Below are 17,977 nucleotides of genomic sequence, written 5' to 3' on the forward strand. Positions count from 1 at the left end.
AATATTCCGTACGTTTTAGTTCAAGCACTCTAATATTTAAGACAGCGTATATGATGTGAGATACGACCATATTTTTGGAAAATCATTACCCCAGTCTTAGTTCACCCCCAAAAAGGTGGAAGAATAAGTGCTAGAAGACTTATAAAGACTCCTTGGTCAGCAGGTAATGCAAACATTTTTTAATTTTCCATCATTACTCAGTCAGTTCCAATATGAGTCTGCTTTTCAAATTTCTTCCTTTTTGACACATATACCAATATAAACTAGCTTGTATTTCCCAATTTACAGAACTATCTGTAACAACCTCATTGTAGGGGACCTGCAGCGGTGGCGTCTTCATCGTGGGTCTACCCCCCATAGGCTGTCGAAGAGAAGAGGACAGCATGGGGGCCAAACCACTGCAAACCCCCCCGGCCCCTCACAGGGCTTGAGTACCTGGGAGTGGCTTCGGTCACCCAGGCAAGTACCACATCTCCCAACACAACACACACAACAACACCGTTTTTCCTACACCGAGATATGGCTCCCCGGCTGTCAATTCTCGACGACTTCCTCTAGCCGGGGACATTGAGAGCAATCCAGGACCCACCAACAAATACATATGTCCAACATGCTCAAAACCTATCACGTCGAGCCGACAGACAAAGGGTTCAGTTCAGTGCAATTCCTACAGGAACTGGACCCATTACACCTGCACAACACTTACATCCAGAAAACATTACAAAAACACCAGGACCTGCTCATTCCCCCCACTCACCAACCCCCCTAACAATCCTACTCCTACTTCCTTCACACCTCCACAGTCAAACCCACCGATCCTTCCCACACCATCCAGTCCCCCAACTCCTCCCATTCCAACCCATCCTAATCCACCTCAACCCTTACCTCCATCACAACCTCCTCCTACCCCTTCCCCTCCACCCACACCACCTCCCCCTCGTGCTGCAGCAGCCAACACATCGCACACACAACATAAACATCCTTCAGTTCAACATAGATGGCATAAACACCAAAAAACAAGAACTCGCACAATTCATCAAACAACAGAACACACACACTGCCATCTTACAGGAAACAAAACTACACAGAGCACAGAAAACACCGACATTTCATAACTTCACCACCATTCGACATGACCGGGCCGACGGAGGTGGCGGTGGACTCATCACCCTGGTACACAAATCCATCAACTTTGCAGATACCAGTCCACATACAAAGTCACTTCTCCCCCCACATGACACCACAACAGAAATACAATCAGTTAAAATACGCACTGGTAACAAATCTCACATAACAATCGCTAACACATACATTCCCCCCCAATCGTCCCCCACAGTACCACACAATTACTCTCCACAGATACACCACATCACTAACATACCCAGCATCATCCTGGGTGGTGATTTTAACGCCAAGTCGTCGGCCTGGCATGTCAACAACCCTGACACAGACAGAGGGCTGGTGCTACAATCCCAGACAGATCATCTTTTCATACTGAACAATCTAGACCAACATACTCATATCCCACACCAAGCCCTCTTCCTCCCATCATCTCCAGACATCACCTTCTGCTCCCCAAACCTCGCCCCCACTACATCATGGAGAATGGTCAAAACCCTAGGTTCTGATCACCTTCCAATCATCATCACTACCAAAACCAGAATCACCCCAGCTGCCAACAAACACACATACAGTAATCCAGCATTTTTTGCGGATTTTTTGTCTACGGTTTTGCCCTCTCGCGGATTTTCTTAGCATTATTAAGTTCAACTAAAATATCCTTGAATATACAGAAAACAAAAAATTTGAAATTCCCGCAACTTCCAATTGTAGCACGGTAAACTCACGCCACCCTCTGTCCCTTTCCGGCGACCCCTCTGCCAGTGTTACCATATCTAGCATAATTTTATTCTTTTAGCATAATTTTGATAAAATTTTCGAGTCTGGAATATTTTTTAGCATATTAGAAGTTTTAGCATCATTCTAGCATAATTTAGAATGGAATGGAATATTTTTGGAATAATTTTATAAAAGCTACAAATTAGAGAGAGAGAGAGAGAGAGAGAGAGAGAGAGAAGAGAGGGAGGGAGAGAGAAGAGAGGGAGGGAGAGAGAAGAGAGGGAGGGAGAGAGAGACGAATAAGGTAAGAAGATGTAAGGTTTGAATAGTTGGTTACTTTCAGTTTGGGCTTGGTTGGGTTGGATTAGGTTAGGTTAGGTTGGATTAGGTTAGGTTAGGTTAGGTTTTAGGTTAGGTTCGGTTAGGATAAGTTTGAGCTTTGTATTTTACCCATGAAACCTAGGTTTTTCCGATGGATTTTGGTATGATTCATTCGATTTTCAGCTTCATTTCAGTCGGAAATGACCATTTTCTGTGTTTCCCCCCCTCCCTATAACCCCTGATTCCCCAAAGATCCCCCATTGTTGCAGGGGGAGGGGAGGGGGGTCATATCTCAAAATCTGGTTATTTCCGACGGAAATGATGCTCAAAATCGAATGAATCACATCAAAATCCATCAGAAAAACGTAAGTTTCGTGGGAAAAAGCAGTATGGGCAGAAAACCGATATTTACTCTCTTACTGTATGTAGGTTCATTTTAATATTTTCATAGTAAACAGTACATAATTAATATATAGCATGAATATGTATAGAATTTTATCATTTAGCTTCAAGTTAGCATAATTCATTTTTTACTTGGAACAAATTTGCTCGATCTAGCATAATTTTTTCACTGCCCTAGCATAATTTCGTTGTTTGGGTATGGCAACACTGCTCTCTGCCCCGCATTCCTCAGTCCACGCCTGACTGCCTCACGTGTCTGGTGTTCTTGTAACCGTACTATGATACGAGCCTCTTGCCTCCCACTTGCTTTCCACATGGCCCCAGGACATAAGCCAGCCTCACCAAAGACTAATAATACAATTAGTAAGAACTCCAAAGTGACAAAACAATCAAGAGAAGTTATGACCTTAGCAGAGAAAATTGTGTTAGTGGACAAGCTAAGAAGCGACCGTGCGAGTGTTTGCTATCACCAGTTAATGCATCTTTTCATTTTGTACTGTTTTGTGAATAAATGTGTAGATAATTGTGTATTACAGTACGGTGATTACGTTTTTCCTTCATAATGGAGTATGTGCTTTCAATCTTGTAAGAAGGTATTTCGGGATGAGTATGGAGGTTTCGGGACAATTCGCAGTCACAACAAACACAAGATAATTCGCCTTCATTAATGAAGATAGCTATGGGTGACGCTAGAATATAATTCAAAGGCGACTACAGTGAGGAAGAAAAAAGTTAATTATTGACTAAAGGTGCAACTAATAAATAATATCCAGAACCTACGCTACTGAACATAGACTTTGCTGGATCCCCATGAAATATAGTTATTAAATTATTGATTAATTAATAATAAGTATATTTATAAAAGTATTGATTAGTATATTTATAGAATGGCGGGGAATCGTCCAGGGTGTGAATTGTTCTGAAGGGGAATCGTCCATGTTTTGATGGGGAATTGTCTGACGGCGAATTGTCTCGCAATCAGTATGGACATGGACTGTGTGATGGACAGTATGGTGGACACAAGTGCAAGATTCAATTGTTAATAGAGTATTCGTGAATTTAAATTTTCGCGGGGGTTACAAGAACGTAACTACCGCGAAATATGCGGGATTACTGTACACTAATTATAAGGGAGCCAACTGGGAGGCCTTTGTAACTGAAACAGAACAACATCTCGAAACACTAAACAGTACACCCATCACAAACATCAACATTGCTGTGCACACTTTCAACAGAATTATACAAAATGCAGAAAAAAGACACATCCCTACAGACAACAGAAAGAGACGCAACCCCTACTTCACACCCGAAATTCAAGGCCTCATCAGACAACGGGACACACTGCGACACTCCCCAACATCCCATACACAAGACACCGTACAACAAATACAAGAACTCAACACTCAAATAAACAATAAAATATCAGAACAGCAAACACTAAACTGGAAAAATTACCTCCAAACACTTGACCACAAAACAAACATCAGCAAACTCTACAAAACACTAAACAGCATCACACTTTCCAATAGCAACACCACACAATCACACACTGCCATCACAACAACAGACACCATACTCTCAAACAAACAACATGCAAACACTCTCATCAATCACTTTTCACAAGTCAGCCATCTAAACCCCCATCCTGAAGACCGATGTATCATCCGACGTAAGAGAAAGTTCCCCACAGACCCAGAATACACACCTTTCACTTACAACCAGACAAAGCACATCATTAACAACCTCAAGCACTCATCTGCCTGTGGACCAGACAACATAAGCAACATTCACCTTAACCCCTTAACCGCGGGGCGTCACTTTCGTGACACTTGGGAGCAAGGGATCATACCACGGGGCGTCGCTTTTGTGAATCTGTGTTATTTTGAATTCGCTCGGGCTTTCAAGTGGTGACTTGTATCATCTATCAGTACTGCCATTGTCCAACACTAGTCAGCACTCCTAATCTCATCTGTACTCCAATCCATTGTTGACAATTTAGCCATTTCTCCCCGTTCTTGACTCCCCTCCTACCTCCCCTCCATTACCCTCTCCTCTCGCCTGCCCGGCTGTGCTACGAAGTAAATCTTCCCTGGAATTTTCCACTGATTTCATCCATTGAAATACGCAACTATGCCCTATTCTTATACCAAGTAATATATACAAAAAAGCAATAAGGTAAGTGAGAGTGCCATACACCTGGAATTGGCTAATTATCACCTGACAACACCTCACGTGCACTCGTTCGCTAATTTTCGCTGTTTATTTCCCCTTGAAATATGCCGTATAATCTATTCTCATAATAAAAATATATATAAGAAAGGAAGGGAGAAGCCTAAGTGATATTTACATTCATCTGGAACTACCTAATTATTGCAGGCCACCACACTGTATTCTACGCTAAGTAAATCTTCCCTGGAATTTTCCACTGATTTCATCAATTGAAATAAGCCCTATGCCCTATTCTTATACCAAATATATACAAAAAAGAAATAAGGTTAAGTGATAGTGCCATACACCTGGAATTGGCTAATTATCACCTGACAACACCTCACGTGCACTCGTTCGCTAATTTTCGCTGTTTATTTTCCCTTGAAATATGCCACATAATCTATTCTCATAATAAAAATATATATATCAGGAGGGAAGGGAGAAGCCTAAGTGATATTTACATTCACCTGGAACTACCTAATTTATACTGTATTGTCTAAATTTCCTGCCAATCATTGCATAGCTATATATTAGCAGCTCTCATGAGGCTGACGTTGGCAGTAATGCATTCTCCCTAGGTAGGCCACCCCGGCCCACCAATATCAGTTTACTGTCGTCTTTCAAGGTGAAAGTACGTCAGATTCGCGCCTGCTAACTACCGCCACTTTTTAGCCCCATGCAAAGGGCCCTGTGACCTCTACCCCCTACTAAACCTCGTGTGGAAAGAGGTAAAGGGCTGACAATTGATAGAGAGTGACTGCGATCTTTCTGGTGTGTAAAACAGTGCAAGTGGAATTGTAAATAATGTGTAAAAAATGTGTAAACAGCAAGTGAAAGCAATGAATGTAAATATAAGTGAACAGTGGAAAATAGTTTTATAAGTTACTGCAAGTGACTGCCTAACACAGTGTAAATAAAATAGAAATGTAAATAATGTAAATAAAATAGATAACGTAAATAAAAATGTTAAATGAGTAGTATTATAAGAATACAAGTATATATACTAGGAGTAATGAAAGTGAAAGTTTCACTCTAGCATGTCTGAATACTAAGAGTTATGAGAGTGAAGTTGAAAGTGACATTCACTCTCAACGCTAGTATACAGGACGAGAAAGTGAATGCTATGTATTTTCCTGATAGAGAAACTGAATGCCTACGGTGACAATAAACTACTATTAGTGAAGGAAACTTATGGATAAAGACTAGATATATATAAGTGTTATATAGTAACAGAAATATAAACTGTGTGTTTTTATGGATAATAATGACAGAACACCAGCGGCGAACAATGTCAAGTGGGATGGTCATACGCCCTCGTAATTTTCATAGCTTTCACGTGTTTTTTTTTTTTTGGAGTATGGATTCCAAACTATTTGAGAATCATAGAATTGTGTTTCTAGTGATAATATCAAGCTGTGGTAATCATATTACGGGTTGTCGGGAAGTGTAAAGTGGAGACTTCGTTACCCAACTTCAGAGGTCTCCAAGTCCTACAGTACTCGACGAAGGCTCAACAAACACCCCAGGAGAAAACTGAAGGTATGTGCCATAAGCATATGTGATTTTAATATTCCAGGATTAATAACTGATTTTTGGCAAATATTTTTAGAGAGTCTGTCAGAGCCCGAATATGCCCGCGGGACACGCACGACAGAGCAAAACAAGCCCGCGGTTAAGGGGTTAAACACCTTGGACCACAAGGCATACAAGCACTAACCAACATATCAAACTACAGCTACTCTCACACCATAATACCCAACATCTGGAAGCATGGCATTATCATCACTATCCGTAAACCCAACAAAGACCCCACGTTACCCTCCTCACACCGCCCCATCACACTCCTCTGCACCCCCTCTAAAGTCACCGTAACGACTGGTTCTACAACTAGTCAACCTCACATTCCCCTAGCCCAGTCACATGGCTTTAAGCCACTACACTCCAAAAACACCCTTCTTACAGACCTTACACAGAGAGTTTTCAATGGCATGAATTCAGCTAGGCCACCACACAGAACACTCCTAATCACACTAGATATTAGCAAAGCTTTTGATGCCATCCCCAGCCACAACCTCACAAACAAAATACTCAACACAAACATGCACAATAACACAAAAAGATGACTGGCAAACTACTTAGCAAGCAGATGTGCACACGGAACATTTGCCGGCCAGTCTTCTAACATCAGAAACTTCACAAACGGTGTCCCCCAAGGATATGTTTTGTCCCCTAAACTCTTTAACCTATACATGCACGACATACCCACACTCCACACACCACAGATACACATAGCTTCCTATGCAGATGATATAACACTTACATGTATGCACCAAAATAAAAACACAGCTGCACACATCATTCAACCTTACCTCAACACACTACATGAATGGTTCAACACAAACAGGCTCAAAATAGCCCCAGCCAAATCTACAGTGACCCTTCTCACAAACTGGACAGCAGAACATAGTCACATCCCACACCTCACCATAAACAACAATCTTCTACCACACACACATACACACACACAAAATCCTTGGTGTAACATACAATACATCAGTGTCATTTAAACAACACATCACAAACATTAAAAATAAAATAACACCAAGACTCAATGCATTGAGGTCAATTGCCCATACAACATTCGGACACAACAAAGAAACCACCACCACAGTATACAAACAATACATATGTTCAGTGATGAATTATGCAAGCCCTGCCTGGGTTTCTAACCTCACCAAAACAGACTACAACACTCTACAGACCATACAGAACAAGGCCCTAAAAATAATCACAGGTTGCCCAGCTACTACACCCACAGACCACCTACATCAAGAAACCAAAGTCCTCAAAGTCAAGGATCACCTAGACATGAGAGAGACCCAGTTTCTTGCTGTAGCCTCCACAAACCCACAACATCCACTATATTACATGGCAGCACATCCACCCACACCTAGGAACATCAAAACAACACCCAGCACACAATACCATACACAAATACTGTCATCTCTCCCCCTTGCACACCTCAGACCAGCTTCCAGAATCATATCCAAACTCAGATCACTTCCCGCTCTATTCAATCACTTAAAGACAACACGCAGCTGCATGCACGGCCTCCTGACATCCATCCTTCTGAATCCTATCTCCCTCTTGAGGACAGGGTCCACCTGGCCAGGCTGAGATGTGGGCACCGTCCAGCCCTCTTAACCCCTTAACAGTGGGGCGTCACTTTTGTGATGCTTGGGAGCAAGGGATCATACCGCGGGGTGTCACTTTTGTGATTCTGTGTTATTTTGAATTCACCCGGGCTTCCAAGTGGGGGCTTGTATCATCTATCAGTACTGCCAATGTCCAACACTAGTCAGCACTCCTAATCTCATCTGTACTCCCATCCATTGTTGACAATTTAGCCATTTCTCCCCGTTCTTGACTCCCCTCCCTACCCCCCCTCCATTACCCTATCCTCTCGCCTGCCCGGCCGTGCTACGCTAAGTAAATCTTCCCTGGAATTTTTCACTGATTTCATCCATTGAAATAAGCCCTATGCCCTATTCTTATACCAAATAATATATGAAATAAGGTAAGTGAGAGTGCCATACACCTGGAATTGGCTAATTATCACCTGACAACACCTCACGAGCACTCGTTCGCTAATTTTCGCTGTTTATTTCCCCTTGAAATATGCCACATAATCTATTTTCGTAATAAATATACATATAAGGAGTGAAGGGAGAAGCCTAAGTGATATTTACATTCACCTGGAACTACCAAATTTATAATGTATTGTCTAGATTTCCTGCCAATCATTTCACTGCTATATATTAGCTGTGTCAAGAGGCTAACAATGGCAGTAATGCATTTCCCTAGGTAGGCCACCACCCCGGCCCACCCCTATCAGTTCACTCTCATCTTCCAATGTGGAGGTAAGTCTGGTCGCTCTTGCTAGCTTCAGGGACTTCTCACCCCCATGCAAAGGGCCCTGTGACCTTTACCCCCTACTAAACCTCGTGTGGAAAGAGGTAAAGGGCTGACAATGAATAAAAGAGTGACTACGATCTTTCTATTGAGTAAAACAGTGCAAGTGGAATTGTAAATAATGTGTAAATAATGTGTAAACAGCAAGTGAAAGTAATGAATGTAAATAAACGTGAACAGTGGAAAATAGTTTTATAAGTTACTTCAAGTGACAGTGCATAACACAGTGTAAATAAAATAGAAATGTAAATAACGTAAATAAAATAGAGAGCGTAAATAGAAATGTAAATGAGTAGTATTATAAGAATATGAGTATATACCCTAGGAGTAATGAAAGTGAAAGTTTCACTCTAGCATGTCTGAATACTATGGGTTATGAGAGTGAAGGTGAAAGTGACATTCACTCTCAATGCTAGTATACAGGACAAGAAAGTGAATGCTACGTATTTTACCGAAAGAAACTGAATCCCTACAGTGACAATAAACTAATACTACTGAAGGAAACTTATGGATAAAGACTGTAGATATATATAAGTGTTATATAGTAATAGAAATATAAAGTGTGAGGGGTTTTATGAATAATAAATGACAGAGTACCAAGAGCGATCTAGCGCAAGTGCGAAGGTCAGACGCGCTCGTAATTTTCATTGCCTTCACAGTGTTTTTTTTTTTTGAGTATGGATCCCAAACTACTTGAAAATCATAGAGTAGTGTTTATACTGTTAATATCTGGCTGTGGTAATCATATTACGGGTTGTCGGGAAGTGTAAAGTGAAGACTTCGTTACCCAACTTCAGAGGTCTCCACAAGTCCTACGGTAACTGACGAAGGCTCAACAAACATTCCAGGAGAAAGCTGAAGGTATGTGCCATAAGCATAAGTAATTTTAATATTCTAGGACTAATAACTGATTTTTGGCAAATATTTTTTGAGAGTCGGTCAGAGCCCGAATAACCCGGCGGCACACACAAAACATTGGTAAACATGCCCGCGGTGTAGGGGTTAAGCTACCAGAAGAGGCTGGATGACTCCGTCGCTGATGCCTGTCCAGGATGCAACACAGCACCCCATACTATTAAGCACATCATGGAAGACTGCATTGCAAACAATCACCTACGCCAACAACACAACATACACTCTTTGAGAGCTCTGTGGGAAAGCCCGGTCTCGGCCATGGCCTTCCTGAGGGACTCGGGGCTGTTCGGCCGGACTACCTGGGGAACAACTATACTCAGTTCCACGGAGTCTGGTGCACAGATATTGCCAGCCAAGGACAGGTGGATTTGGTAACACTGCGCGATGCACTCGGGCAGTGATTGGTGGATTTCCGTTGTGTTTGAATTTGTTCCAAATTGACTTAGTATTCCAAGGCCCTCATTGATTTGTAAGATACCTGAAAATAGAGATACAATTTAAAGTAATGATATCTTTAATGATAAATATGTGCCTTTTAAATTACTAGCGATAAACCTGGACGTCAGTAATAACAAAAACTAAGTCGTGAATGGATGTATACGGACAACAGTCAGCGACTGATTTATTTAAATTTATTTCATTATGTTTGATTTCATTCACACTGCACACAGTTTTATTATAGCAGGAGAGTTCAACTATTATTTTCTCATGGGGTCTGGTTTTATCTTACTTTCCTTTTTTCCACCCTTAACAAAAATTTGGTTCATTATACAGTGATGTAATCCATTATTTCCCGGGCTTTCTGTCGAGGGGATAGAGAAACATGCTTGAGGAGTGGGTGCATAGTGACCAGGGTTAGGGTGTCCGTCTGTTTGTCTCTTATGATACGAAAATGTTAGGGAAAATCAAACACCAAACTTATTCACGTAAGAAATAATTTTACTGCATCTGACTGGGAATACAAACAAATGCAGATTTCTGAAGTTACTGTTACCTATGAAGGTAATGAAAATGTGTATATACACTATATATATTGAGAATAGCATGTATTGACCCCAGTGTGTGTGTGTGTGTGTGTGTGTGTGTGTGTGTGTGCTCTCACAATAATTATTAGAAGGTAAGCATATCTAGGGTCAGGTTGTATATTAGCAGATGAGGTAATGAAGGCCATAGTGTAGACCGCACTGTGACACTGTGTAGCAGTGGTAAGAAAAACATTCGAGCCTTCACAGGACCTTGGAACCACCTTGCTATGAATGTCTGAATTCCTGCCATAGTCGCTGACTTGTCCGTATGCATACAGTCGCGACTTTACTTAGTTTTTGTTATCACTGTCATTCAGGTTTATCTCTAGTAATTTAAAAGGCACATATTTATCATTAAAGATATCATTGCTTTAAATTGTATCTGTATTTTCCGGTATCTTACAAATCAACGAGGGCCTTGGTTGGAATACAAAGTCAATTCGGAGCACGTTCAAACAACGGAAATCCACCAATCACCACCCGAGTACATCGCGCAGTGTTACCAAATCCACCTGTCCTCGGCTGGCAAAATCTGTGTGTCAGACTCCGTGGAACCGAGTATACTACTACTACCTCATTGTAGGGGGAACTTTGACTATGACAGGCTAATATAAAGTCAGTCAGTCCTTGCAGTGACAACCCAGTGATGGGATGATAGTACAATGGGGACAGAGAAAAGGATGAAGAGATGAAATTTGCTGATATGATGAAGAAGCCTGGCGGCCGATAAACCAGAGTGGAGAAAGGCGGAAAGACCATCTATCAGTGGGCTCTCTCACTGCTGCTGCTTGAGACAGTCCACTGCAAGGTGGTCTTTTCTATGCTGATGATAATTACATAGAAAAATGACTGATTACTGAAGTGCTGTATCAAACAATCACAAAACATTATTAGTCACATGCATTTCACCATTCTTACAAAGACACAATACAAAAGATCTTGACAACCTTCCATTTCAGCGTAAGAGAAGAATGTACCAGAAACCCTACCTTCTGGAAGTACAGCTCTGGATAGCAGTGTAACCAGTAGGACATTTGTATAATAAAGAAAAACTTGAGCATGAAGGACATTTGTGCATGGGCTCCTGGGTAGTCCGACCATAACGATGTGATGTCCAGCATGAGGTTCTCTCTGTGGGGTAATGGAATAACTGCATTGTAAAACATAGTACAATAAAACACTGGTTTGAAATTAATACATTTAGAATGAGCAATTTAAAGCAATACCAAATTATGGACATATTATAAGTGTAAACAAATTCTTGATGGGCGCAAGGCAAATCACGTGCATGGTATAAACTGAAGTTATATTATTTTTCCCCACTTCATGCTTTTCACTATATGAATCTCTTGGCATGCTGGACATACAATTTAACTATGTAGGTGGTGGCGACCATCATCCACTCACTTGATGTAGTGCTGCCTACTTCTTTCTTAGCCTGTATCATTCTTTTTGCGTGCCTGCCCTCCTCTCTTCCTATTTCTCCCATCTTTCCTGTCACTACTTAATGCTTTTCTTTCTGTTACAGGTGGCTTTACATGGAGTGACAAGCCAAATGGTTTCCTGTAACCCAAGAAACCATTTACAACACTGGGTGGTAACCATATAACCAAACCATACATGCTCCCTATGTGTCAGCAAGTGGGTTGGTGCAGGGTTAGTGCCCCTCCCAGTAAAACAAAGAGCTCAAAGTCAAATGGCCGCACCTTACAGGATTATAGCGTCTGGCAACAGTCAGATAGATAGATAGATAGATTCACCACATCCCTAGCCACCATATCAATATGTCAAAGGGTCAGGTAGAACTTCATATATCTACAAATTTACTTATCGGAAAGACCTACATCAGTAACTGCAGAACTTCATCAAGATTATAAAAAAAATAAATAAACAGATAAAATACTGGCATAAGATTATTATATATATATTCATTTATTCATTCACTGCCAGACGTCATGTATCCCAAACGGGGTGGCCAAGGGCTTAGAGTTAATTGTTTTACAGGGAGGGGCACTAATCCTCCACCAACCCCACCCCACACGTAGGGAGAACGTTATGCCAACAGCATCTGGTGTTCCCAGGCGGTCACCCATCCAAGTACTAACCAGACCCAACATTGCTTAACTGTGTATATATATATACATACACACATATATATATATATATATATATATATACTGTATATATATATATATATATATATATATATATATATATATATATATATATATATATATATTAATATATCCCATCCATCCATCCATCATCCAAGCCTACATTGCCCAATGGGGAGCGTAGGAGCCCGGGGGTAAGCAGTTGGTCCTGACATTTAAGATGAGAGTGACCAGGTTCACTCATCCCTGAGTAGCATTACATGAGCAATCAACCCCAACCATCCCTTGGATATAAACCTTCACCGGCTCAATCCGACTGGAGCGCAATAATTACTTACTAAACCACCAGGCGCCAAAATTTGGTTATATGGTTAACACCCAGCATAGTAAATGGTTTCCTGGTGTACAGGAAACCATTTGGCTTGTCATTCAGTGTAGAGTCACCCACAGGAAGAAGGAAGAGGAAAGAATGAAGGAAAGAAAGACAGAAGAGGAAGTGTAAAGTTACCCGTAGGCAGAAGGACAAGAAAAGAATGAAGTAATGGAAGACGGAAGAGGATGGAAGGAATGGAGAGAGGAGAGGAAAGGGCAGACACCTGACAGCAGTACTACATTGAGTGAATGGATGGTGAGCTATATATATATATATATAAATATATATATATATATATATATATATATATATATATATATATATATATATATATATATATATATATATATATATATATATATATATATATATAAATATATATATATATATATATATATATATATAAATATATATATATATATATATATATATATATATATATATATATATATATATATATATTTATATATATATATATAGTGAACTCTATATATATATATATATATATATATATATATATATATATATATATAGTGAACTCTATATATATATATAAATATATATATATATATATATATATATATATATATATATATATATATATATATATATATATATATATATATCAACATCATCATCAGCCGTTTGAGAATCCACTGCAGGACCGGCCTATCCTGACCAAAGTCGGGATGATGCAGCAAATGTATCTCTACCAAGTGGCTTAGGCTGTCTGGTACAGATTGTATGTAGGGTGAGATGTGCTTGTAAGTGTAATTGTAGTGTTGGAGTGGCTTTGGATGTGTGTGTAGTCTGTGAACCAAGTGTAATCGGCCCATGCAAGCCGACTGGGTGCAAGCATACTTTATAGTAAACGACACTGATTCAACCACAGCACCCCTTGTGTCCGCCAATGCAGTAAGTGGCTGGGTGAACACCCCCAAAGTTTATTACCCTGGCGGGGCGTGAACCCTGCTTCACCCGTGTACGAAATGCACACACTACCACTGTAACACAGGCAATATATATATATATATATATATATATATATATACCCATCACAAACTGACTAAGGACCTACACACAGAATTGCTATGGGAGAGTTGTCTGTTTTTGCTTTGTGTTTCCACCTCTACCAAGTGAATTTTTTGGGCAAAAAGTAACTGGCAACTCCTCTGGTGTCTGCGGGAGGTGGTGAAACACTCAGCAAGTCAGTGTTTGCCCAGAAGCGAGAGTGGGAATATATGTTCCTGTTGCTCCGAGCTTGCACCTCCCTCTTTTTTTTCGTATGCATTACTGGTTGCCCTGTTATTTTCCTACAGTCGAGTTGTCATGCCTGGAAAATACAGTGCTCGTCAGAAGTATGGGGCGCCCTGTGTCCCTCCTGAGAAACAAACCTTTCAACATTGAAAAAACATATAAATAATGCATTTTATTTACCTTTAGTGCTTCGTAGGGTAGCCTTTACGTTTCTTCACGGACCTGAGACGTCTTGGAAGTGAAAGGGCAAGGCTCCTGAGGTGCTGGAGGGGTATTTTGTCCCAGGAGTCACGAATGGCGGCTTCCAGCTTAGGCAGAGAGCTCACGTCCTTCCCTTGGAGACTCTTCTTTACGAGGTACCAGAGGTTTTCAATCGGGTTGAGGTCTGGGTTATTTCCTGGCCAGTCTGTCATGAATGATACCTCGCAGTCACGAAGCCAATTGGTGACCGATTTGGCCTTGTGAGCAGGTGCACCGTCCTGCTGAAACACTCGTGCACCTGTTAGCTCGAAGGAGTCTGGTAAATGATCACACAGAAGCTCCAGGTAAACATCCTGATTCACTCTGAGGTTCTTGGGAAGTACAACAAGCTTCCCCAAACCCTTCCCTGAAAAACAACCCCATACCATGAGTGAATCAGGATGTTTAACTGTGCTTTCTACATACCGTGGGTCAAGTGGGTCACTACCTTTGCATGCTCCTCTGTTACAGGTAACACTAAACGTTGCCTCATCAGACCACAACACTGACAACCATTGCTCCTCACCCCAATTTAGATATTTATTAGCAAAGGCAAGCCTACGAATTCTCTGGCTGCTAGAGAGAAGAGGCTTTTTCACAGGCCTGTGACTTGTGTAACCAAGCTCATGCACCCTACGAGACACTGTTCTCACTGACACCTCACCAAACACTTCCGGGTTGCTCTCCTTAATTTTCCTTGCACTCACACAAGGATTAAACTCCACTGCACGTTTTAAAACATTAACAGACCTTGGGGAAGTTTTCCTAGGCCTACCAGACCTCGGTTTCTTTGTGGGAACTTCACCACTGTTTTCCTCCCGAAACCGCGCACACCAATGACGCACTGTCGATCGTGCCACACCAACTAATTCACTAATTTCCTTTGTCTGGTGGCCTGCCTCCTTTAGAGCAATGATCTGCGATATGATTTCACTCGATAGTTCACGGGTAGGTGCCATAACAAAGTTTTGAAGGCCAAAACACTGCGGGACACTCGGTAAAAAATGGCGCAATTTGAGAGGGACACTCGGCGGAGTTCCTCTCTCTCAGGCAGCCCGTGGGCGACTGAGGCGGGAACCAACCAGCGCGTCAGAAGGCCTCAGGCTACCGTGACGTCATGCTCGGAGCTCAAACTTGTGGCTCAATTCTTACCCCCCAAAATGGGTGATTCTTTTTGGGCCATAAGTATTGCGCGCCCGGCGGACAACGCTGAATACTTCTGATGAGCACTGTACTGCTCAAGGGATGAGAGGGTCCATATCATTGCATGGAGGCAGGATAATGTCCCTATCAACACAATTTGTGAAAGTACTGGATGCGCAAATTCAACTGTCATGCTGCAGTACGTGGCCTGACACCTGATGTCGTACCAGAGCACAAGCATGACAGTGGAAAAAAGAGGACGACTTCCAGAGGTACAGATACGCTTCCAAAGAGGGAAGTAAGCAAGAACCCTCAACTGACAGCAGCAGAATTGAAGAGAATGCACCCTCAGCTGTTACAAGATGTCCCAATTCGAACTATCCAACACCGCTTGCAAAAGGAGCTGGGTTTCCCAAGCTGCACTGCAGCCAAGAAACCGCTTCTCACTGACCGCATGAAGAAGCAGCGGATTCAGTTTGCCAAGAAGTATCCACACTGGACATCGGATGAGTGGAGAAAAGTTATGTTTTCCAATGAAAGCACATTTCAAGTACAGTATTCCAGGTGCGTTCTGCCAAGGTTCGTCGCCCTGCCTCCCGTAGTCGATATGACTCTGCTTACACGGTGCCGACTGTTAAGAACCCACAATCAGTAATGGTATGGGGGTGTTTCTCAGGTGAAATGGGAAGGGGAGGCCTCTGCTTTCTGCCTAAGACCTTGATGATGAATGGTGGCAGGTACATTAAAGTTCCGAAAGATCATTTGTTAAACTTTTTTGCTATTCATGGGTGGGACTTTTTCATGCATGATTCAGCTCCATGTCACAAGTCAAGAAAGGTGACGAAAAGGATTCAGGATAATCGGATCGAGGTCCTTGACTGGCCTGGCAACAGTCTGAATCTGAATCGGATCGAAAACTGCTGGGCAAAAATGAAGAAAATCATGGCAGACAAGAAGACACCAAATCTAGACAACTTCAAGACTGAACTGACAAATGTGTGGTGCAAACAAATGTCCTTAGATTAAAAGAGATCTAAGTGATTCCATGCCAAAACACATCCAACTGTTCCAGAAAAACAAGGGAAACATGATCTCATATGAATGGCATTTCATGAACAAACATTGTGATATACAATGATTTCTGTGTTTTTTTATACCTTGTGGGGGGAGGTCCTAAGTCAATTTGTGGTAGCTATATATATATATATATATATATACGTTCTGGAAAAAGGTGAAAAGAGTAAGACAGGGTGGAAGTCAAGTTAGCAGGGGGGTGAAAGATAAAAATGGTAGATTACTAGTGGAGAAGGGAGAAAAAGTGAGCAGATGGAGAGAACACTTTAAGGAATTGTTGAACATACAGGATGGAAGTAATGCGAGTATAAGTGGCTGGGGAATGGCTGGGAGAAGGAGGGAGGTGAGAAGACGGTAAGAAATCAGTAGGATAGAAGTTGTGGAAGCAATGAAGAAAGTTAAATTGGGGAAAGCCCCAGGAATTGATGGAGTGTGTGGTGAAATGCTGAAGCATGGGGGAGAGACAGTAGTAGAATCGATGTGGAAAATGTGCAGATTGGCCTGGGAGGAAGGTAGAGTCCCGGAGGATTGGAAGTCAGGTATAATTATTCCATTGCACAAAGGAAAAGGGGAAAAAGATGTGTGTGGTAATCATAGAGGCATTTGTCTTCTTAGTATAATAGAAAAAGTGAATGGTAGGACACTTATTGACAGTTAGAGAAAGAACAGAGAAATTAGTTGGAGAAGAACAAGGAGGTTTTAGGAAGGGAAGAGGTTGTGTAGATCAAATATTCATTCTTGTGGAGTGGATATGGAAGTTGTGTAGAATGGCTTGGGAAGAGGGAAGGGTTCCAGAGGACTGGAAATCAGGTATAATTGTTCCTCTGTACAAAGGAAAAGGGGAGAGAGAAGTATGTGGTAACCATAGGGGTATTTGCCTTCTTAGTGTGACTGGTAAAATATATGGTAGAATACTCATTGATAGGGTTAGGCATATGACAGAGGAGCTAGTTGGAGAAGAATAAGGGGGATTTAGGAAGGGAAAAGGGTGTGTAGATCAGATATTTGTTCCAAGATGTTTAGTGGAGAAGTATCTAGAGAAGGGAAGGAAAGTGTACGCTGCCTTCATGGACTTGGAGAAAGCTTATGACAGA

At 41.5% G+C, this 17,977-nt stretch overlaps 1 protein-coding gene across 1 annotated transcript in view; it reads right to left on the bottom strand.

Moving 5' to 3' along the window:
* TRAM (translocating chain-associated membrane protein 1) overlaps positions 1-17,977 on the bottom strand; it is a 280,665-nt gene that overhangs the window by 111,577 nt on the left and 151,111 nt on the right. The window contains exon 4 of the mRNA XM_080275621.1: positions 11,672-11,813. Within this exon, the coding sequence (XP_080131747.1) occupies positions 11,672-11,813 (142 nt within the window). The remainder of the gene's footprint in view (positions 1-11,671; positions 11,814-17,977) is intronic.

The sequence above is a fragment of the Coenobita brevimanus genome, chromosome 62, assembly GCF_032717465.1.
Source record: "Coenobita brevimanus isolate Jiangsu-jjx chromosome 62, ASM3271746v2, whole genome shotgun sequence".
NCBI classification, from domain to species: domain Eukaryota; kingdom Metazoa; phylum Arthropoda; class Malacostraca; order Decapoda; family Coenobitidae; genus Coenobita; species Coenobita brevimanus.